General features: G+C 49.2%; 3 protein-coding genes across 9 annotated transcripts in view; 1 reads left to right on the plus strand and 2 right to left on the minus strand.

Annotated features, from left to right (window-relative positions):
- Positions 1-1,257: 1,257 nt before the first annotated feature.
- PVRIG (PVR related immunoglobulin domain containing) lies at positions 1,258-2,896 on the minus strand. Its single transcript, XM_027961230.3, has 5 exons — positions 2,797-2,896; positions 2,358-2,711; positions 2,149-2,272; positions 1,989-2,049; positions 1,258-1,887 (listed from the first exon to the last, which is right to left on the minus strand). Exons 1-5 carry the CDS (start codon positions 2,855-2,857, stop codon positions 1,552-1,554), a joined length of 936 nt encoding a protein of 311 aa, XP_027817031.1. The 5' UTR covers positions 2,858-2,896; the 3' UTR covers positions 1,258-1,551.
- A 1,945-nt stretch (positions 2,897-4,841) lies between these two features.
- LOC121817855 (fatty acid-binding protein, brain-like) lies at positions 4,842-22,252 on the plus strand. Its single transcript, XM_060405651.1, has 4 exons — positions 4,842-12,636; positions 13,521-13,617; positions 13,767-21,262; positions 21,374-22,252. The coding sequence occupies exon 1, from the start codon at positions 4,941-4,943 to the stop codon at positions 5,337-5,339; it is 399 nt and encodes a 132-aa protein (XP_060261634.1). The 5' UTR covers positions 4,842-4,940; the 3' UTR covers positions 5,340-12,636; positions 13,521-13,617; positions 13,767-21,262; positions 21,374-22,252.
- STAG3 (STAG3 cohesin complex component) overlaps positions 14,619-22,342 on the minus strand; it is a 28,759-nt gene continuing 21,035 nt past the window's right edge. For 4 of the 7 annotated variants that reach the window (XM_060405644.1, XM_060405645.1, XM_060405643.1 and 1 more), the window contains 4 exons: positions 21,746-21,894; positions 21,372-21,500; positions 21,115-21,272; positions 14,619-17,193 (listed from right to left, as the gene is read on the minus strand). In XM_060405644.1, coding sequence (XP_060261627.1) covers positions 16,559-17,193; positions 21,115-21,272; positions 21,372-21,500; positions 21,746-21,894 — 1,071 coding nt within the window. In that variant the 3' untranslated portion in view covers positions 14,619-16,558. The remainder of the gene's footprint in view (positions 17,194-21,114; positions 21,273-21,371; positions 21,501-21,745; positions 21,895-22,342) is intronic. The other 3 variants (XM_042240228.2, XM_060405647.1, XM_060405646.1) reach the window with 1 other exon arrangement.

The raw sequence follows: 22,342 nt of genomic DNA on the forward strand, positions 1-22,342 counted from the left end.
AGGAGCCCTCAGAGTGGCCCTCTCCTCCCATGAACAGTCTCTTCTAGGCAAGTGAGCCTTCCTTCAAGGCCTCCCCTCAGCCCCACTGCCCACCCCTCTGTCCTTGGTCTTGATGTGGTCCCAAGGCTGCCGGGCCCCAAGCTACTCCCTTGCTTACATCTGTCTACCTTGGCTTACCATCAGGGACCTCCTCAGCACCCCCACCTCTTGCCCATGAGCCCCCAATCCTACATGGACCACTGAGCTGACCAGGCCAGTGCTGCAGGCTCCTCAGAGGATGCCGATGACCCTCAACTAACCCCTCGCCCTGTCTGGTTCACCCTCTCCCCTGTGTGGTGTAGATCTGCTGGCTGGTGGGGCTCCTATGGGTTCCTTGAACAATACCTGCAGGAGTAAGTGAGGTTTCTGGAAGATTCTGTGGTCGTAGCCTCTGAGCCAGGCAGAGGAGGCGGTTCCTGGGATGGAGGTGGCGCTCCTGGGGTTTCCCACAGGCAGGACCCAGGAAGGGGCCAAGCAGCAGGTGCCCCCGCCTGGCTGGGTGCTGTCCGAGCCCGGCTCCAGGCCCATTCTGCGGCCCCCCACCCTGCCACCCAGAATCCGTCACGGCCGGTGAGTCCTTGCGGTTGCAGGGCTCTCACCATGTCTCCTGTGGGAAAGGCGTGAGGAGGCCCAGGCCCAGCTGAGGGCCGTTGGGCCTGTTTACAGGAGGAAAACTGCTTGGGGGGTGGGGGGGGGGAAGCGTGGGTTCAGGCCGTGTCTGAGCGGCCTCTGCCTGCCCCCACCACCCTTCAAGGAGGCCAGTGGGGAGCAATCCTGGTGCCCAGGTACCAGAGAGGAGCCAGAGGAAGCTGGTGTGGGCAGAGCTGAGGTGGGTCCCCTGCCTCTGAATGTCAGCTCTGGAGGAAGGGCATCAGGGCCCCACCTCCAGGCCATCTCGGGGAGCCCCTGACCCGGGCACTTTTCTGAGGTTGAAGCCCCAGAAGCCTTTGCTGCGGTCCCAGAACATAGTGGGATTTGAGGTTGGGCCACCAGACCCCCAACCTGTCTTTCCACCTGGCTTCCCTCAGCCAGACCTGCAGGGCCAGGACACCCCCACCCGCTACCCCCGCCGGGGGTGGGGCAGAGGAGAGGTCCCCATGCTGACACCCCCTCCCCTCCGGTCCTAACCTGGCCCCTCACAGGGGTTGAAACGCGGCTAAGCTCTTACAAACCTGCCCCCCCACACCACCCGCACCCCCAAAGAAGAAAAGGCCCAGGTCAGAGAAACCATTTTTGTTGACAGTTATCGCCCTCACCTGGGGAGCTGAGGACTTAAAAACAGGAAACCACGTGGGATGGGGTTTTGTCACCTCACACATACACCCGCGTGCCCACGCTTGCACACGTGCTGCCCACATCCGCAGCCCGCGGGGTCTGTGTGGAGACGCTCGCTGGAAGCCTAAGGATAAAACAAGCTGTGCAAAGACGGTGGCCCCCGGAACGCAGACATCCAGCAGAGGGGGGCGTCCCAGAGGCCCGGAGAGGAGAAAGGCAGATGACCCGGGGTCCCTCTCATCGCACTCCTGAAGGCCCCAAAGCGGCTCTGCGCCCCAGACGGTCCGGGAGCGGGATGCGGTCGGCGCGGGCGTGGAGCGGCCGCTTTTCCGTCTGAGCGTAGAGTCGGTTCTCGACCGAGACGAAGCTGCTGCGCGCGGAGGCCGGCGGGGGCGCCCAGGCGCCGGGGCTCTGGGGTCGGCGCGCGGCGTAGGGGGGGAGCGGCACCCACCCGGGCAGTGGCTGGGGTGGGGGGACCGGGTGCAGGGTTGCCGGGCTGAAGTAGTTGGTGGTCGTGGCGGCGGCGGCGGCGGAGGGGACGTGGAAGGAGGTCAGGGAGGCTTGGCCGGCTGCCTGCAGGGGTGATGGGGACGGAGGCCCGAGTGAGGCTCTATCTCCTGGCCCCCCAGCTGCAGTTCCCTCCGTTCCCCTCCGAAACCAGCCCCCATCCTCACACTGGCTCTCCCGTCTGTCTGGGGGCTGCTGTGTCTCGGCGGCTGAAGCTTCATGACCGACCTGGGGAGAGTGAGGGTGGTCAGAGGCAAAGCGTGTGGCCGGCCTGGGATGGGGGGAGATGGGGGCGGTGGACTGGGCTCAGCGGGGGCTGCGTCTCACCAGTGCCTCTGCCGACGCAGGAGGTAGAGAAGGTAGATGCAGCCAGAGAGGAGGACCCCCGAGACCCCCAGGATCCCAGCCAGGTCGGCCCGCAGCACGGGGGCTGGACTGGGAGCAGGGAGCTCTGTGCACAGAGAGACATACCAGTCAGGTGGCTGGCGCCCCAAGTCCCTCCCTGTCCCACCGGCCCCCCTCCTCATCCGCCCCACCTTGGTCTGTGCTGAGGGACAGATTCCCACAGGCCTCCTGGGAGCCCTCAGGGAAGGAAGTGAATTTGCAGCAGAAGGTGGTGTTGGAACTGGAGCCCCTCCCTGCCGTGGGAGCCCTTTCCAAGGTGAGGGAGACGCTGGTACTGGTTTCCCAGCGGGCCTGGCAGGCAGCTGTCCATTTCTTGGTGCCAAATATGGGGTGCAGCACAGCCAGCGTGGTCCCCCCAGCACCGTCGGGGCCCCCGTAGCTCACAGTCACCAGGGAGATGGAGCCCGAGCCCAGGAATCCACAGCGGACGGTGAAGGAGGCCTCGGTGGCCTCCCTCTGAACCTGCAGCCACACCTCCGGAGTCCCTGCGGGAGAAGGTGCAGGGACAAGGTCTGGGCCTGGGTCTCCACCCGCACCCAGGGCCTCTGCTCCTCTGCGGCCCCCACTCACCAGCAGTGAGGCAGAGAGTCAGCAGTGCCCAGAGCAGGCCCAGGGCCCGGGGCCTGTCCATGGCTCCCCTCTGGCCCGGGCTCCAGGGGGCTGTGGTCGTGGGGACAGCACTTGTATTTCCGGTGTCATCGCAGGAAGTTTTACGTATGAGGATGAGCCTGCCCTGGGAGCAGCTGCTGGGTACTCTCTGCAAACCTGCCCCACTTCCTTCTCTGAATCTGGGGTCGAGGAATGCCCCCCCGCCAAGAAATTTAAAGTGACAGTGACAAGGTTTTCCCTGTTCCCACGCTGAGCTCCTGTGTGAGCGGGACGGGGGCTCAGGTTCCCAGCCCTGCCCTGCCTGTGCGTACCAGCCCTGGGGGGAGATATGCTTCAGGGGGACCTGAGAAGATGTCCTTCCCTGGAGAGGGATGGACCCCCTGGTTTGTCTTTAGGAAGAAGGCTGAGACACACACCACCACCCCCAACCTCCCTGAATGGAATGTGGCAGAACTTGGGGAGAGGAAGCGGAGCCCACCAGGCACAGCTGGGCTGTGACCTGCCTGCAGAGCCCTGCTCCATCTGCGCCTTCCTCCCCACAGCTGAGGGCAACTGGCTTCCAGCTGCTAAGGCCAAAGGCGCAGTCGTCTGCAACTCTTCACTCATCTCCAGCCCATCAGGAAATTCTGAAGGCTTCCCGTCCTGACCACCTGGCCTCTCCTTAACCACCCTCACCCCCTCCCTGCCTCGGGCTCAAGCCGGCTCTCCCCCTCGGAATCGCTCTGGGTCGCTCTCCTGTCCATCTTCCTTTACGGAACACACACTGACAAGAGGGCTGCTGTCCCAGTGACAGGTGCTCAGAATGCTTTGTGTCCTGTCTTGTCTTCCGCTGAACTTGCACCTGGGCTGAGAGTGGCTTGTTGAGCTTAAGGGATAGAGCCACGGGTCTGTGTGGAGGACTCCTGTCCGGGGTGTGGTGACAACTCAGAGGGCAGTGGTGCCGAGGCCTGCCCTGCCCACATGCCCCTGATTCAGCATCTCTTCAGATTCCGTGGTGCCAGCCATCAGCCCCCCAGTCTTTCACATCCACACCGGAGAGCCAGAATAAGCAGGGCCTCCGGGCCCGTCGCTTCATGGCACCCAGCCCAGCTGGCGTGCATTCTCTTACCCTTCGACCTTCTCTCAGGCTGGGTGCCGGTCTCCAGACCTGACTCAGACCTGCTCTCTCACCCGCTTTCTCCCCTCCTGCTCCCCTGAGGTGAGGGAGACCTGTGCAGAGCTCGCCCACTTCACGGAGGCCCAGCCCAGCGCGAGTGCCGAGCACCAGGGCACACGGGGCGGACTTCAGCCTCTCTAGCCGGGAGGATCCTTTTCTTCTCCCCACTTTGCGAGGCCCAGGTCAGGCCCCCCCAACTCTAGGAAGCCCCCCCACTCTAGGAAGCTGTCTCGAGAGTGCTTTTCCTTCACGGATAGCCACCCGCCCAGATGGCGGGCCCTGGGTGGTGGCTCTTTTATTAGCCTCCACACGGTCAAATACTGGGTGACGGATGAATGAAAAGCCCCGGCACAAAGTTAGCCATTCACCAGCTTTTTGCTGTTTTTTCAGTCTTGTAAGTCACGTCGTCCCCAGTAGGTTCTCATCGTGTGGGATTCGGACTCCACATGTGGTGGTGGTTGTGTTTGAAGAGTAGAGAACGTTACTGTTCTTCGCCAGCCGCCCACTCCCTTTTCCCTCTGCGTGTTAATTTTCAGTAAGGTTAAGAATGTCCATCTTTTATTGTTTCTAGATTTTGTGTATTGCTTAGGAGGGCCAAATTATAACGTCATAGTTTTGTTTCTATGCTTAACTCTTATGAGAGTTTATGTTTGATCCATGAAGAATTTTAATTTGGAGCTGGTGTTATTTTACAATTTAGGATGCCAGCCAATGTCCCCAAGCCCCTGTTGAATAGTCACTTGCAATCTTTTAAAATTATTATTGGTGGTTGATTTATAACATTAGTTTCAGGCATACAGCATAGTGATTTAAATTTTTTATAGATTATGCTCCATTTAAAGTTACAAAACAGAAAAGGGGTCTTTGGAATTGCAGTGGCCCTGCGATCCGGAGATCCCCGTTTCCGCCGCTTTTATCTGCTTCTGAAGCAAACGGGGAAAGGGCAAGGATGGTGGAGGCTTTCTGTGCTACCTGGAAGCTGACGGAGAGTCAGAACTTTGATGAGTACATGAAGGCGCTTGGTGTGGGCTTTGCCACTAGGCAGGTGGGCAATGTGACTAAACCAACAGTGATCATCAGTCAGGAGGGGGACAGAGTGGTGATCAGGACTCAAAGCACATTCAAGAACACAGAGATTAGTTTCCACCTGGGAGAAGAGTTTGATGAAACCACCGCTGATGACAGAAACTGTAAGTCTGTTGTTAGCCTGGATGGAGAGAAACTTGTTCATGTACAGAAATGGGATGGCAAAGAAACAAATTTTGTAAGAGAGATTAAGGATGGCAAAATGGTCATGACTCTTACTTTTGGCGATGTGGTTGCTGTTCGCCATTATGAGAAGGCGTAGAAAACATCCTGACCTGGGGCTGGAGAAGCTCTACAATATTTCTGTTTACTCAAGTCTCAGTGTTAAACTGCGATTACAGTGCGGCTGATCACTAATTAGAAGGTTATCTTGGTGTGGAGGTGGAAAATGATGACTTTAAATCTTGTTTTAAAAACTTGTTGCTGCAAGCAATCAAAGCTATCTTTGATCTGCAAATTTATCACATTTTATAATTCACGTTAAATTTTTAAGCTACTGTTTTTAAAATCAAGAAGGGAATATGTGCTATAATTTCCATTGGAATGCAAAGCGAATTGGAATAAAAAAATCTTACACCCGTGAAAAAAAAATAAATAAAAATAAAGTTACAAAACATTGGCTATATTCCCTGTGCTGTACAAACCTTGTAGCCTTATGTTTTTAAATTGAGGTATAGTTTATGTCCAATATTATATGTTTCAGGTGTACAACAATGATTCACAATTTTAAAGGTTATATTCCATTTCTAATTATAAAATATTGGCTATATTCCCTGTATTACATACTAATATCATTCTAGCTTATTTAATTCATAGTAGTTTGTACCCCTTAGTCGCCCACCCCTGTCTTACCCCTCTGCCATCCCTCTCCCCACTGGTAACCACTAGTTGTTTTCTCCATGAGTGCTTTTTTGTTATAGTCACTGGTCTGTTGCATTTTTTAAATCCCATTTATAAGCGGTACTGCCCAGTACTTGACTCTCTCTGGCTCATTTCGCTGAGCGTTCGTGCCCTCCAGGCCCATCTGTTGTGATGCTGTCACCTCCCCCCTTATGCCGGTCGCTATTAGTTTGTGCGTCTAGGCGCTCCTGTGCCGGGTGCATGTGTATCTGCAGTTATTGCTCTTGGAGTGACCCCTCGATCATGACATAATGCCCTCCTTTGCCTCCTATTCGGTCTTTGTTGTGAAGCTGGCTTTGTCTGCCATTAAGTATTGGTGCCTCAGCTTTCTTTTGATCCATTTGCATGGATACCTTTTTCCATCCCCTCTCTTGGTCTCTCTCTCCTCAGATTAGAAGTGAGTCTTGCAGGCAGCATATATACGGGTCTTGTATCCATTTAGCCACTCTATGTCTTTTGATTCAAACATTTAGTCTGTTGACATTAAAGTAATTACTGATAGGTATGCACTTATTGCTGTTTTATTAACACATTACTGACTGGGGAATTTCTGCAGAAACTAACACCTGTGGTGTTAATGTTGACGGGGATTTTTGCAGAAACTTAACACCTGTGGCATTAATGTGTCTCCAGTCCAAGTGGTGTTTTCTGCTTGTTTTTGTAGTTCTTTTGTTCTTTTTTTGCCTTATTCCCTTGTGAACTGATGACTATCTTTAGTATTTGAATTTCTGTGTGTGTGTGTGATAGATTTTTGGTTTGTTGTTACCATGAGGTTTACGAATAGCAATCTATATATATATATGTGATTAAGTTGCTGATCTCTTGATTTCAGACACATTTTAATATCTTTTTGTTGTGCATCTCTTAACTACTTATTGTGAGTATAGATGATTTTTACTACTTTTGTCTTTTAATCTTACTAATAGCTTTGTGTGTGGTTAACTTACTACTTTTCCGGTATACTTGCCTTTACTAATGAGGTTTTTCCTTTTGTAATGTTCATGTTTCCAGTAGTTAGCTTTTTCTCGCTTGGGCAAGCCCCTTTCAGGTTTCTGTTTGGTAGTGCTGAACTTGTCCAGCTTTTGCTTGTCTATAAAACTTTTGATCTCTCCATCAAATCTGAACAAAAGCCTCGCCGGGTAAAGTATTCTTAGTTGTAGGTTTTTCTCTTTGACCGCCATATCACGCATCTCCCTTCTGGCCTGCAAAATTCCTGAAAACTCAGCTGATAGCCTTACGAGAGTTCCCTTGTATGAATCTGGTTGCTTTCCCTTACTGCTTTTAATGTTCTCGTTCTGCCAGTTTAATTACAGTGTGTCCTGGTGTCGTCCTCTTTGGGTTGATCCTGTTTGGGACTCTGTGTTTCTTGGACCTGAATGTCTGTTGCTGTCCCCAGATTATGGATGTTTTCAGCTCTTATGTCTTCAAATATGTTTCCTGCCCCTTCCCCCCTCTCTCTCTCCGCCTTCTGGGACCTCTGTATGTACATGTTAGTGTGCTCCATGTTGTCCTGGAGGTCTCTTAAAACCGTCCTCATTTTTTATTTTCTTCTGTTCAGCTCTAGCAATTTCCACTGCTGTCTTCCAGCTCTCTGGTCCATTCCTCTGTATCATTTAATCTGTTTTTTTCTAGTGTATTTTTCTCTTTATTTATTACTCAGTTCCTCTTTATATTTTCTAACTCTTCCTTAAAAACTTCTAACTTCTTACTCTGCTTTTCTATTTTTCTCTGAAGTTCTTTGCTCGTCTTTATGGCCATTACCTTCAACTTTTTACTGAGTAGATTGTCTCCACTTCACGTACTTCTGCAACTTTGTCTTTTTCCTTCTTTTGTAACATGTTGCTGTGTCTGTCACCTTCCTCCGCTTAATTTGCTGTTTTTATTTCTATGTAGGGCCAGACTCTTTTTCATGAATGTATTGGAATTCCTGGGCTTCCCTGGTGGCTCAGACAGTAAAGAATATGCCTGCAGTGCAGGAGACCTGGGTCGGATCCCTAAGTTGGGAAGATCCCCTGGAGAGGGAATAGCAACCCACTCCAGTATTTTTGCCTGGAGAAGTCCATGGACAGAGGAGCCCAGTGGGCTACAGCCCATGGAGTTGCAGAGTTGGACATGACTTGAGTGACCAACACACCATCTGGTAGATGGCTTACGTTTTCTGGTCTTGGAGAAGTGGCCTTTGGAGGAGACGTCCTATGTATCCCAGCAGCACACTCCCCTCTGGTCACCAGGGATACACGCTCTAGGGGTGGCCCTGTGTGGGTTATGGTGGCAGGCTAATTACTGTGGGCAGTCTGGTAGGCATAGCTGGCCCCTAGTTGCGCTGGCTTCTAGGCCCTGTCTTGTGCAGTCTACCAGCTCCTAGTTGGGGCCTGATCACAAGGCAGCTAGCTGACTGCAGAACCCCAGGGGTCCTGGGACCAGTGCTGGTTTACTGGTGGGCAGAGATGGGTCCCAGGGTCTCTGGTTACTGGGCCCTGTGGATCCTGACACTGGTGTCAACCTGCTTGCTGGGTGGTGCTAAATCCCAAGTTCTCTGGTCAAGGGGCCCAAGGTGTCCTAGAATTGGTGAGCAGGGTCCAGGGGGATGCCAGGGCTGGTGCCTACCTGCCTGCTGATGGGCGGGCTGGGTCCCACTATGGCAGACTATGGGGTTAGCACTGGTCTGGGGCTAATATCTACCTGTCGGCAGGTGGGGCTAGGACTTGCCAGCTCGCTACTAGCTGGACCCAGAGCCCAGGGGTCTTGGGGCTGGTACTTGCTGACTGATGGGTGGAATTGCGTCCCAGAGGGAGGAGTCCACATGGGACTTGCCAGCGCCAGTGTCCTTGTGGTAGAACAAGCTCTTCTGCCAGCACTTATATCCCCAGGGTGGATGCCGGTTGCCACCTGCCTCTCTGGGAGACTCTCCGAGGTGGCCTGCCTCAGACTCTTCTGCCCGGAGTCCCCCACCGTGTGTTTCTATGTGCCCTTTAAGAGTGGAGTCCATTTCCCACAGCCCTCTGGCCCCTACAAGCAAGCCCCACCAGCCTTCAAGGCCATTCTGCAGGCCCATCTTCCCAATGGCTTTGGCGCCTGATGTGGGCCGCCAACCCCATGGTCCATGGGGAGAACCTCTGCAACCATAGTTACTTTTGTATCTGAGGGTTGCTTGCTCTGGGTCGACTCTGTCCTAATTCTGCCCCTTACCCATTTTGTGGTTCCTTCTTTATATCTTTAGTTGTAGATCTTTTCTGGTCTTTCTCATTAATTCTTCTGTGGTTAATTTTGGTGTGCCCATGAGAAGAGGTAACTAAGAGCCTTTCTACTCCATCTTGCCAAGTCCCCTCGGTCTCTTGGTGTCCTAATCACTAATTCTTACAAAGGGGCCTACTTCTGGGTTCTTTCCTCATCTACCCATTGATTTGATTATTCCAGTGTCAATATCACATGGTCCTAAGTAGAATGCTTTTCTGTTCTGATGTATGTGAAGGTGCTCATCCTTTCTCAGAACTTCCTTGGCTATTCCTGAACAGTCTCCAGAATTTTGCGCTCTGGAGACACAGAGGTCATTAAAATCTTAAGTACAGTGAGCCCTGTATTCACACCACTGTTGGCCTTTGCCCTCTGGCCTGGAGGTACAGGTTAGATAACACAGGTCTGGTACTGGCCACCTCCTGCTCTGACATCTCCTGGTGAAACCCCTGTGGTCACAGCCCTAGTCCTCCTGCAGAGCAAGCAGCGCCTGTGATCAGTCTCTGGAAACCTCGAGGGTTTGAACTGGGGCTAGGATTTCCCAGGTCTTCACGATCAGGCAAAGCAGCGGGAAAGCTGCTTGAGTGTGACTGGAGGACCAGGTGAATGGCACGGGGGCAGCACTCTGCCCACGACAGGCTCCAGCCCTCAGTGGATCCTGGTGACCATCCACAATGACGACCATCCTCATTTTGAGTTTGTAGAGACAGACTCATTTTTACATCTATTTAAAATGTGTATAATAGGCCACTTAAGTTCTTGCATCAAAATAATGTAAAATATTATATCTGAGTGTATCAGTTCAGTTCAGTCACTCAGTCGTGTCCGACCCTTTGTGACCCCATGAATCGCAGCACGCCAGGCCTCCCTGTCCATCACCAACTCCTGGAGTTCACTCAGACTCAAGTCCATCGAGTCCGTGATGCCATCCAGCCATCTCATCCTGTCATCCCCTTCTCCTCCTGCCCCCAATCCCTCCCAGCATCAGTCTTTTCCAATGAGTCAACTCTTCACATGAGGTGGCCCAAGTACTGGAGTTTCAGCTTTAGCATCAGTCCTTCCAAAGAAATCCCAGGGTTGATCTCCTTCAGAATGGACTGGTTGGATCTCCTTGCAGTCCAAGGGACTCTCAAGAGTCTTCTCCAACACCACAGTTCAAAAGCATCAATTCTTCGGTGCTCAGCCTTCTTCACAGTCCAACTCTAACATCCATACATGACTACCGGAAAAACCATAGCCTTGACTAGACCGTAGCCAGCAAAGTAATGTCTCTGCTACTATGTGCTAAATTTGTTAACTATGAAACTAACATATGTGAATTGCTCCTAACAACTGCCTTAAGAGCAAATACTTTATCCAGCATCACAAAGCTAGCAGTACACAGTGAACAAAAGTTGTAGTTCCCAAACTGACTCTAACCACTACGCTCAGCAGCTTGTCCCAGTGAAAAATTTAAGTGGAATAATGTTTTTGTCCCGAAAGCCGCAGCATCTGCCACCTCAGCAGAAAACCTGTGCTGAGTCCCCACCTCAGGTGCCCTTGCCATCCTGATGGGGGAGGCCAATGCACGACCCTGTTTTTCTGCTTCTGCCACACCACTCAGCCCATGACCAGTCTAATCTCCTGAAGTAAATGGACTGTCCTTTAGGTCTCCCCAGCATCCTGAGCCCTGCCCTCTAGTTTCCTGAGGTCCCTGGGTTCATCTTTGGCGAGTTTGCTGGCTTTCCATTTCTCCCCTCCTGCCTGAGCACTCTTCAGGGCCTATTTCTCAGCAATCCCACTCCACACACAGGGTTTTCAGGGAATCTGAGCTAGAGAATTGCTTTGTGGCCTCTTCTCAGGATCCTGATGTTCCCCCCTTTTCCCTGGGAAGGAACTACACAGAAGGCCTTAAAATGTATTTATGAAAATACCATCCCATTCTCTCACGTCACCCAAGCACAAATTCTTACATCCTGTAACCCCCAGGGTCAGTGTTGCCTGGAGTTCAAAGGACAAAGTGAAAACTTTAAATGTTTCTTAGTGGAAGGCTTTTCTCAACAAACTGGAAAAACCCTCTTCACTTTAGGAGAGAACACCAACTCTTCCAGGGCTTCCCTGGCGGCTCAGATAGTGAAGAATCTGCCCACAGTGTAGGAGACCTGGGCTCTATCCCTGGGTTGGGAAGATCCCCTGGCGGAGGGCATAGCAACCCACTCCAGTATTCTTGCCTGGAGAATCCCATGGACAGAGGAGCCTGTACAGTCCATGGGGTCACAAAGAGCTAGACATGACTGACACTTTTTCAACAACTCACCTTCTGGCAGAGTTCATGGTTGCAAAGGAAGAAAAAGTCTTACTGAAAAATATTTAAAATGATTTAAGCAGTGATTCAGCAGACAGGCCAGGCACAGCAACGCCAGTCCCCTGCAAACATTCGTGTCACTGTCAACACGGGAAGGTTCAGCCGTGCAGAGGCCTCCACCTCTCCTGCCCGAACTGGCCTCAGCTATGGTTCCATCCTGACCTGGGCCTGACTGTCTGGAGCTGCTGCTTAGGAAGCCCCAGCCCTACCTGAGCCAGCATGGGGCTTACTGGCACAGAACCCTCCAGAGCTGCAGCTGTCAAGGTGGGGTGCCTGCAAACTCAGGTGGTACAAAATATCCACTGGTGTCACGTAGGAAAAATGGACATTTCTAAAGATAACTAATAAAAAGTTAACTTCATTGTATTTTCAAGTGACACTGGTGCCCTCACTTGGGTACACCTGCCACGGTTCACCACTAACAAGGGCAGTATCATGAGGTCAGAGAAGTAAACTCAGCTCGCGTGACCAACTGCAACTTAACGTGCTACAGGATGTAGGGAGTTTTTGTCCCAAACAATGTGTTTTTCCCTCTAAGAATGCTGTTATTTCAACTTCGAAATCACTTTCTCACCTGTTGACAAGTCTTCCAAATGAAGAATCTCAGTGGGTTTTGATTCATCTGTTTAAAAAGTAACAAATGCAGCCAAAGCAGCACTGGTTCCATTTGGATTTAAATCTGTTAGAAAGATACTCTTTTCGATGACCCAGAGAGATGTTATGGGGAGGGAGGTGGGAGGGGGGTTCAAGTTTGGGAACGCATGTACACCTGTGGTGGATTCATGTCAATGTATGGCAAAACCAATACAGTATTGTAAAATAAAGTAAAAATAAAAATTAAAAAAAAAAGTTTATTTTGATAGTTTTAAACACACTTTTAACTAGAACTTCAGAAAATAAGCCATGATTTAAAAAATGTTTCTCATAACAGGGGCGGAGATAAGATGGTGGAGAAGGACATGAGTTTACCTCCTCTTATAAAAATACCAAAATTGCAGTGAACTGCTAAACAGCCAGTGGCAAACGCTGGGACCTACCAAAGATATCCTGCATCCAAAGACCAAGTAACCACAAGGAGACGGTAGGAGGGGTGCAACTGCAATCAAAATGCTTCCTCGTTGTTTCTCACTGTGCTCAGTATAATGTTTCTTTTAGAGCAAAAAAGGGGTTTTTGTACTGTTAACCAATAAAATACTTTAAAACATTCCATAAATTCATCCATTACACGTGAATGCATAATAAAAGAGGTGGTAAATTTTTACTTTATAAATAATTTTTAAACTGACAAATATGTCCAAAGCATCTTGTGACTCTAAGGTTCTGTTTCAGTTACTAATGATGCATAATGAACCCCCCAAAATGGTGTAAACACCACTGTTCAGTTATGCTCTTGGATTCTGTGGGTCAGGAATCTGGAAAAGGTACTGGGAAGATGGCTTGTCTCTGTTCCCTGATGTCTGGGACCTTAACTAGAAGACTCAAAAGCTGAGCATTAGAATCACCTGATTCACATCTGAACCCCGTCTGGCGGCTGGTGCTCAGTACAGGCTAGGACCTCAGGGCTGCTGGAGGGACAACTCCATGTGACCTCTCCACGTGGCTGCTGGAGCACCAAGAGTGAGTATCTCAAGAAACAGGATGTGGAAGCTGCCAGTTTATTCACGGTCTGGGCTTAGAAATTGGCCCAGCATCACTCCACCATATTCTGTTTACCTAGCACTCACAGAGCCCATGTTCAAAGGAAAAGGATGTAGATGCAAACTCTCAATATATGGAGAGTGGCAAAGAATTCGGGGAACATGATGTAAAGCATGCACAGATTCTAAGGCTGGGACTCAGGCTCCTACACTGGTCTGTTGGCTGCATAAAGATCTCCGCATTTACAGAGCTTCCAACTTTCTTTTGATCTCATGAAATACCAGCTTGACTGGTATTTAAGTAACTTGGGATTCTTTCTCCTCCTAGACCCCTGGTGACCTCTGTATCTTCACCTTGGTCTTCCCACTCTGCTCCCAGACCCCTCAGAAAAGGCTCCTCTCTGGACCCGCTCCACTGAATACAGGTAAAGGTGCCCAGGGCACTGGCACTCTGCCTTTCTAAAATGGGACTCACAAACCCAACTTCTAGCTTTTATCTGGAGGGACGGAGAAGGAGGAAGAAATTAGTTTGGTTGAGTGACCTCATCACAGGAAACCATGCATCCTTCTGCAGAAACCATTAGACTGGTTGGATGACTGTGTCCACCCTGGGACGCCACACAGCGAGAACGTGAGATTGATTACAGCAGATGGGCAGGACGGGGAAGAACTGAAGTTGTATCTAAAAGGAGAGGCTGAAGAGTTCCTTAAACCACACAAGGAAGCAGTCACAGCAGAAAAGTGACAACAGTTTTCAGGTATTCGATTACTTGTTAGAGGGAATGGAGAACAGTGTTTCAAGAAGCAAAATGAGAACAAGTCAGTTCCTAGAAGTCCAGTAGCCAGAGGCTATTCTATGGAGTCTGGGTGAGAGATGACGGCAGCACTGACAGGAGAGAGATGAGAGAAATTCTGGAGAATGACTTGCCAGGACTTGGTGAGGAACTAGCTGGGGAATGAAAGGATGAGGAGAGGGTGGTGGTGAGGGTTTGGGGTTGGACATTCAGAATATCTTCTGAGTTTCTTCCCAACTCTCAGATACTGAGGTTCTATAATAAAGTTCAAGTTACAACAGCTGTCTCTGGGATGAGGGCATGAAATTATCCCTAGAAAGAAGGACATGGGTGAGGGCTACCAAGACACGGAAACTGGCCTGGTCTCAGTGGAGGCACACGGTCCGCCCTTCGGGATACTTCCCCTACCTTCCCTCTTCGACCTAAACTCGTTCCACCAGGCAAGCTGCTCGGAGGCAGCGAGTCTCCCATTGACTAAGCAACACATCCCTGAGAGCCAGTGCACAAAGCACCTGCCAGGGGCAGGGGCAACGCCAGCACCTGTACATGGGACCACAGGGCTGGGGAGAGCTGCTTAAGGCTCCAGCAAAGAACCTGACCTCCCATCAGTTTAACAGTCTCAAGCCACATCCTGCAACTGACTCATACATGTTTATTGAGCTAAATCAATAGGGCACAAAAGAAGCTCAGAAACTTTCCCACAATACAGAAAAATATATGGGCTCCTTATTTTCAACACAGGTGTGCAGTGCCCCTCTCCACAACTGAGGTGATGTCCCCCGCCAATTCCAAACAGCAGAAAATAGACACTCTGCTCAAAGAAAGGGACGGAGCCCCAGGAAGGACAGGAGCTTGTGACTGCTCCAGTCTAGCATCGCCAGAGAAGGCCAGGGTAGCAAGGCACAGCCCACCTCTTTCCCCTCAGAGACCAGGGGTGGGGAAGCAATGATTCCTTTCATTCCATCTTTTCTGCTGGCCTTTTCTAAGTGGTCATGTCCTGGAGATGGGGAAGGACCTAGGGTTACATCAGAAATCCTGTAATGAGAAAGAGGAAAGTAATTTACAGAGACCTAACAATGGACCAGAGGTCAAAGAGATGATTGCAACGTCCTCCAGGTGACAAACACTCCTCTTCCGGTACTGCCCCTCCCCCAGGACACGCTAAAGCCCCAAGCGACTGAGACGGCAGCCCAAGGCTGCGGCCTCTTAACTTGCCTTCTGCAGTCTGTTCTGGGGACACTCACCTCCATGTTCAGCTCTGTAGAATCTAAAAGGTCCAGCCTGTGCTCACTGGAGGAGGAGGACTAGAGAGAACGGGGTCAAATGTCAGAACAGTCCCTCCCCACTCCCATCACCTACAGACAACAGAGGGTCCTTTCTCTCTCATGTGGCAAATTTCAGGCCGAGTGGGTTCCTGAAGCCAGGGAGGGCAGAGGAGCAAAGTGAGAGTCATCAGGGCAGTGCCCCCTCTCCTGGCCTGCCGGAGACCTTACATTTGCTCAGCTCTGGAACCAGAGATTGGGTTTTCCTGGGGGAACTTTAGCACTAAACACCTAACAGAGGTCCTGCTGTCTAGGCTCTGGGTGGAGCATTTTGTCTGGTTTTGCCTTCGTGCACAAGACCCCCTCAACCTCCACCCTGCTCCGCTATGCCCGTTCCTCCTCAAAGAGCGGAGAAGGGAACAGCAGCAGAAACACAATCCTCTTCTGTTTATAAGGTGCCTTTTCTCTGTATCTTATGTAAAGGTCCATTTTAAAGATGAGGCTTAGAGGGGTTATGGAGTTAACTTGATAAAGCAGGGGAACCTAGGACTCCTACGAGACATCTCATTTGAATTCCATGTGTTTCCTACTGAACTGGCAGCATTTCTTCCTGCGGAAACAGGCAGGCAAGAGCAGTGGAGTGAGTGGGGGAGGGGCTCGGGCAGCCCTCTCAGGAGCAGAGGTTGGTTGAGCCTGCGCTGGGACACGAGAGACTTGCTGCCAGGCTCCAAGCACTGGGTAACCTCCCATTTCTCTCTAGCTTGAGGGCTTCCTTTAATTCTGGGGCAATTAAGAAACAAAATACTTACATGGGGACTGAGAATGGGAGTGTGGTTCCAGTCCTTTTTGGTACTTAAAGTCCAAGCAAAGTGAACAGAAACTTACAAACCCTTACTCTTTTATGACTCTTTCAAAGCGTCTGGGGCAGCTTCCAGGGACAAGGCATCACAGGACAAAGGAGAATCACTCTAGGTTCTGTCCCTCGCATCTGCTTCCAGTTCTAAAGGGAGAAGGGACTACTGGGTCCACTCACCTTGCCTGAACCTTGCCAATCTTCACTTGAGTCGTTCTGAACTTCTAATTCTTCCTCATCCTCTTCCATCAAGCTGAGCCTGGAAGCAGTGGCCAAGAGTAGAGGTTTTCAAGGACCCAAGAGGAATGGGGCACCCCAGGGGAATGGGGAAGCAGGGGCAGGGCAGTAAGCAGACCAGGGGTCCAGATTCGCACCCCTGCTCCCATCAGAGCAGCTCTACTTCTGTCCATTTTATACACTAGGGCTCCACATTACACTGGAAGGAAGTGCTGTGTGGTTAGAGCCAGTCCAGAAAGCACCAGCACAGCAGCACTGATGAGGGAGAATCCCCTCGTGACGGGGGACAGACTTGAAGTGAAGACAGAAGATGACGAGAAAAGCTCACCGGGTCAGCTGCTTGCCCAGACCAGGACCTGAAGGGTTGAGCGGAGTCTGGAAATGCTGTGGACTCAAGGACCTTGACCTTGGGTTGCCTAAAATGTATAGGCTGTTGGGAATGAAGTTGGATTAGTGACAAGGGATAAAAATATAGGGTAAAAAGAGGAGGTAAAGTGGCCAGCATTAAAGCCAGCACAAAGTTCAGAGTGGAGGGGAAAAGAGAAAATGAAAAGCTGAAAAACGGGGAAAGGACCTGAGAAGAACCAAGAATGAGGGGGTCCTGTGGCAGGCAACAACACAACACAGACAGGGAGACACCAGACTGGGGAATCAGAGCCAGGTTTCCCCGGGGGACACACCCTTGGGGAAATGCCAGTTCTGAGCTGCTGCCTTCTTCCATCTCCTCCGACGCCCCAAGGGGCTGCCCACTCTTCACAGCTGTGGAGGTGAGGGCAGGTGTGGCCGGGATGCTGTTCGGCTGTAGGCTTTCCTCCTGGGATGCAGAGACATCTTCTCTGTGCTGCCTGGAGGGCCCTGAAAAGCAGCAGAGGCACATGCTTACTGGAGACCAGGTACCACTAGACACTTCAGATTTTCAAGATCTGCTCAGGATTTGGTAAGAAAAAGTTAAGTAAGAAGGCAACAGAAAATCTAGACGGTCTCATTACGACATGACTAAAACTGAGCACAGCCCTACGTATTAAAAAGTAGGGGTTATAGAATTGTATCAAGGGCTTGTCCAGGAGAAATTCATACACACCTTAGAAAATAAGATGGAAAGAGACATACATTCCACAGATAAACAGTAATGTACAAACACAAATGTGACACAAGGCTGGAGTCGCTGAGACTGAGAGGTCTCAGGTAATCAATGAAGAAATCTGAGATTCCATTCATTCAAGGTTTCTGTAGTGAGAAAAAGTTTAGAATGGCCTGAAACTAGGCAGGAAGCATGAGAGTTAAGGAGAAACAGAAAAATGAAAGACTGGATTTTCTAAAAGCCAGAAAAAAAATGAAATGACCGTAATGTCAGCCTAGTTCTAATATGAAGGATAAAAGGAAAACCTGGGGCTCAAAATATTAAGGACTGTCTCTTATAGAGACTGAGGAAGGCAAAGGAGAAAGAAGCCAAAACGTTTAGAAAACCCAGGTAATGCTATTTTAAAACATAAGTCAAATTGATATTAGTATTCATCAACTGGAAATACTCATACACCTATTGTCTCCCTCCCCACAGCCTTGTTTGCACTCTGAAACCAATAACCAGAGAGTGAGCTGCTTCTGGTGTAAAGCAGAACATCCCCTAAACAGGGAAGAGCCACACCTGTGAGCTTGTCTTCCGAGAATAAACCTGAGCCGCCATATGACTCCTAATCTCCCAGCCTATTTAACTGGTGTAATGTCCAAGGATTCAGCCCTAGGACCTCTCCCCATCTCCATCCTCAGTGGCTTTCTTCGCCCTTCAGGTTCATGACTTTAAGCACCAACTCCTGCATCTATCTCAAGCTTCTGCCCCCATCCCACCTGCACTCCAGACTCCTGTCTCCAGCATCTCCCCCGTAACATACCAAAGTCCTGGTCTCACTTCTTACAGACTTCCCCATCTCAGCTGCTATCAACTCCAGTCTTCCAACTGTTAGGCCAAAACCCTTGGAGTCATCTGCAACTCCTTTCTCACAACTCCTTTCTCTCATATTTTACATTCTCTTATTATGAGGCCCTGTTAGTGATAGCTTGGAAATATGTCCAGAGTCTAGTCACTTCTCACATCTGTCTCTCCCCAGTTCACCTGCTCCCTGCTGTCTGGGCCCCTGCAGCAGGCCTCCTCAGCAGTTCTTTGCCTTCAAGCCCTGCCTCTCCTTCAGTCCGTTCTCCACACAGCACCCAGGAACCCCTTAAAATATAAGGCGGATCCTGTCACTCCTCTGCTCAAATCCCTCAATGTTTACCCACTTCACTCTGAGTAAAAGCCAGAGCTTTTATTCTGACTTACGCTTGGGACCCTGACAACCTCTTTGGTCCTATATCCTACACAATCTCCACTCAGCAATACTGGCCTTCTTAGCTATTCCTTGAACAAGCCAGAGACACCCCACCATGGTCTCCGGACTACTTGCACCCGCCTGTATGCTATTCCCTTAACTGCCCCCTTTTTTTTTTTTAACTTTTTGGCTGTGTTGTATGTGGGATCTTAGTTCTTTGACCAGGGATTGAACCCACAGCCGCTGCATTGAAAGCACAGAGTCTTAACCACTGGACTGCCAGGTTAAGTCCTCATCTGCTATTCTGATAGACACCAGGCACCCCCCTCACTCTGTCCAGTTTTTGCCCTGCATTCATACTCTCTGTGGCTTTCCCCGATCACTTTTTGTAAGACTCTCCCCACCCTCCTCCACAGCACATCGCTATCTGACACTATTCCAAAGAAAGCTCACTCCTGGGTTCCAAGCACGACTGAATGCAAGGCGCGCAGTAAGTATGATGAATGAGCAATGGAACCAATTTTTTCAGTTTTATCCTAACTTTACAAACCCTCTGTTTTAGGCAAACCAATCTATCTATTCACGTGCTTTGGCAAACACTGACCTGTTTTGCTTGTGCTGTTCTGCTGGTCCATGGTACTTATTCTTCCTCTGTTCAGCTTATATAAATCTTACCCATTTTTTAATATCTAGCTTAAATACCATCTTCTTGATAAAGCCTTCATAGATCAACTGAACATAAAATGATACCTTTCTTCTCTGAATTCTATAGCAGTCATCTGTCCAACCCCGGGGAAGTTATCACTTACTGGTGACTTCACAGCTCAGATTTTCTATAAATGTATTTTCTTTCTTTTCTATTAGATGGTAAGCTGCTTGAGAATCTGTCATGGCCTCTAAAACACCTAATACAGTATCTTGCGTATGGTAGGTCCTTAACAAGTATTACTTTACTGATTAAAAGCAGAGTTTCCTAGTGGTATGAAAGATAACTTTAGGTGGTATACAGAAGACCTTAAAAAGAATTCACACCATATTTCACACCACACACAAAAATTAACTCAAAATGGATCATAGACCTAAATGTATTAGCTAAAATTAGAAAACCCTCAGAAGAAAACACAGGAATATATTTTCTTGACTTTAGATGAGGAAAGTTTAAGATATGACATCAAAAGCACAAACAACAAAAAAACAGCTAAGTTGAATTTCATCAAAATTAAGAACTTTTGTATTTCAAGGACACCATCAAGAAAATGAAAAGACAAAAAATGGGAGAAATTTTTTCTGTTTATCTGGTAAGAGACAACTCAACAATAAAAAGACAACCCTATTTTTAAATGAGCAAAGAATTTGAATAGGTATTTCTCTAAAGAAGATATACAAATAGCAAATAAGCATGTGAAAAGATGCTCAACAGTATTAGTACTTAAGGAAATACAAATTTAAGCTAAAATGGATGAGATACCAATTCAGTCACTAAGAGATGGATAAAATAAAAGACAGACAATAACAAGTTTGGCATGTAGAGAAACTGGGGCCCTTGTCAACTGCTGTAGGAATTGCAAAACAATGTAGGCACTTTGGAAAAGTTTGGTAATTCCTCATAAAGTTACACATAGAGTTACCACATAATCCAGCAATTTCATTCCTACATATATCTAAAGAGAAGTGAAATCCTACATCCACGAGAAAACTTACACATGAATGTTCACAGTAGCATCATGTGTTACAGTCAGAAAGTTGAAACAATCTAAATGTCAATTAACTGATGAATGGATAAAAGGACATTTCCATACAAATGGGATATTATTCAGCCATGAAAAGTTATGAGGTACTGATAAATGCTAAGAATGGGTGAACCCTAAAAACATGCTCATTAAAAGAAGACACAGGCCACAGACTATGATTCCAGTTACACAAAATGTCAAAGTAAGCAAACCCAGAGACAAGAAATAGGTAAGTATACCACCTAGACCTGGGGGAATGGGGTATGACTACTAGTATTTTAAAATGTACACTAGAAAACTAACTTACACCTCAAATTTGTGATTTCTAGGGTATTATCACAAGATGAAACTGCATTTGAAAAAATTCACTTTAAAGAAAAAACTTATGTAAATATGACAGGTAATGATCTGAAGACTATAAAAATCATGAAGACTGTATAAAATTTTTAAAAATTGCAAAATAACAATATGTCAACAAGAGGCATCATAAATGTACAGATTTTTTAGTTCAATCTTTGGTTTTATCATTAGTTTCTATTTAATTTTTCATAGAAGTTGGCTATTTTTACTTGGCTAGATAAACCCTGAAGAAAATGAGTAGCCTTAATGATAGTAGGGGCGCCATGAATATTTGACCAAACGCAAGACTGTGAAAGAGGAAGACGACTGCGTGCTGCTTTGCTCAGCAGCGGCAATCAAGGCAGTAGCTGAGCACCCTGACACCCACACTCAGAGCACTTCACCTTCAACTCGCCTCTTCTTGGAGCGGGGGTAGCGCTGAGGGCTGACCTCTGCCGTGTTCTCTCCGGGGCTGAGGGAGTGGCAGTAAGTGGTGACTGGACCCCAGGGATGACCAGGTGCCTGGGAGGCACGCTGCAGACACTTTTCCAGGTAGGACAGTCTAAGAGAGAGGCGGGATGGAGCCTGGCTGAAGTGGTCACAGCCCTCACCACACCCTTCCTCTCTCACCCACATCTTTATCCACCCACCCCTAACTTACAGCAGCTGCTTGTCCTGATGGAAGAGTCGGGGGGAGAACTCCGAAAGGAGCTCCAGGAATGCCAGATTTGGGGGCTGACTGGAGGAGCCAGCTGGAGGAAGCTCAGACAAGGAGAACTTGATGCCTTCCCTTGGTTGAGAAGAATCATTTTAGGAAGACAGGCCCCTCCCAACTCTCTCCCAGGGCTGAGGCATCCTGTCCAAATGCTTCTTCCTCCCCCTGGACCCAGCCTGTCCCCCAGGGATACCCGCTCACCCGTGTGACTGCTACTCCTGGGACCCGATGACCCTCCCTCTGAGACCTCACTCCCAGCCAGTCCTGTACACAGACTCCGGAAGATTCAAGTACCTTGCCTTCTATCAATACTTCCTTACTTGTGTAGCATGACCACAAGGTCACGGTTCTGTAACTGCTGGGGTCCAAAGCTCAAGGCAAATCTCCTGGCCAGGTCCCTCATCTCGATGAAAGCTGGAAGCTCACTCAGGCCCTGGGGCCCTTGTTCCTGCAGCAGTTCTGTGTATAACTGAGACATGGCACACGGAAAGGGAGGAACAAGATAGAACAAGCAAGTACAGCATTCCTTTCTCTGTCCAGAAATTCTAAAGGGCTTGGGACGCCATCTGCTGTTTTTACTTTCTTTCCTCCGAGGACACTGACCCTATCCCTGACTGCCTTGCACCAGAGAAGGCTTCACTATGCTCTGTAACAATAACTTAAAATGTCTGTAGTAACTGAAGGAGCTGAGAGACAACAGACTACAAGAAAATCAGGAACTGGCTATCACTTTATTGCTGGTGCTCCCAGGTACTAACTCACATAGGAGTTCTATGGGAGTGGGGTAGAAACTGCCCCGACAGTTAAAATAAATTACTTTTTATGGATCTACTAGTTATGAAGGAGACTGTCATGTGAAATAAAAGTCAAAATAAGTTAGAAACGTCCTGCTCTGAAAGAGCTCACGTTCTGAACAG

The sequence above is a fragment of the Ovis aries genome, chromosome 24, assembly GCF_016772045.2.
Source record: "Ovis aries strain OAR_USU_Benz2616 breed Rambouillet chromosome 24, ARS-UI_Ramb_v3.0, whole genome shotgun sequence".
In the NCBI taxonomy this organism is placed as follows: Eukaryota; Metazoa; Chordata; class Mammalia; order Artiodactyla; family Bovidae; genus Ovis; species Ovis aries.

Bases quoted from the DNA above. Each gene is read 5' to 3' on its own strand.
- PVRIG (XM_027961230.3), bottom strand. From the start codon at position 2,857: ATGGACAGGCCCCGGGCCCTGGGCCTGCTCTGGGCACTGCTGACTCTC. The intron at 2,712-2,796 runs GTGAGTGGGGGC...CTTCTCCCGCAG, and splicing joins GACTCTCTGCCTCACTGCTG to GGACTCCGGAGGTGTGGCTG. The intron at 2,050-2,148 runs GTGAGACGCAGC...CACTCTCCCCAG, and splicing joins CTGCGTCGGCAGAGGCACTG to GTCGGTCATGAAGCTTCAGC.
- LOC121817855 (XM_060405651.1), top strand. From the start codon at position 4,941: ATGGTGGAGGCTTTCTGTGCTACCTGGAAGCTGACGGAGAGTCAGAAC.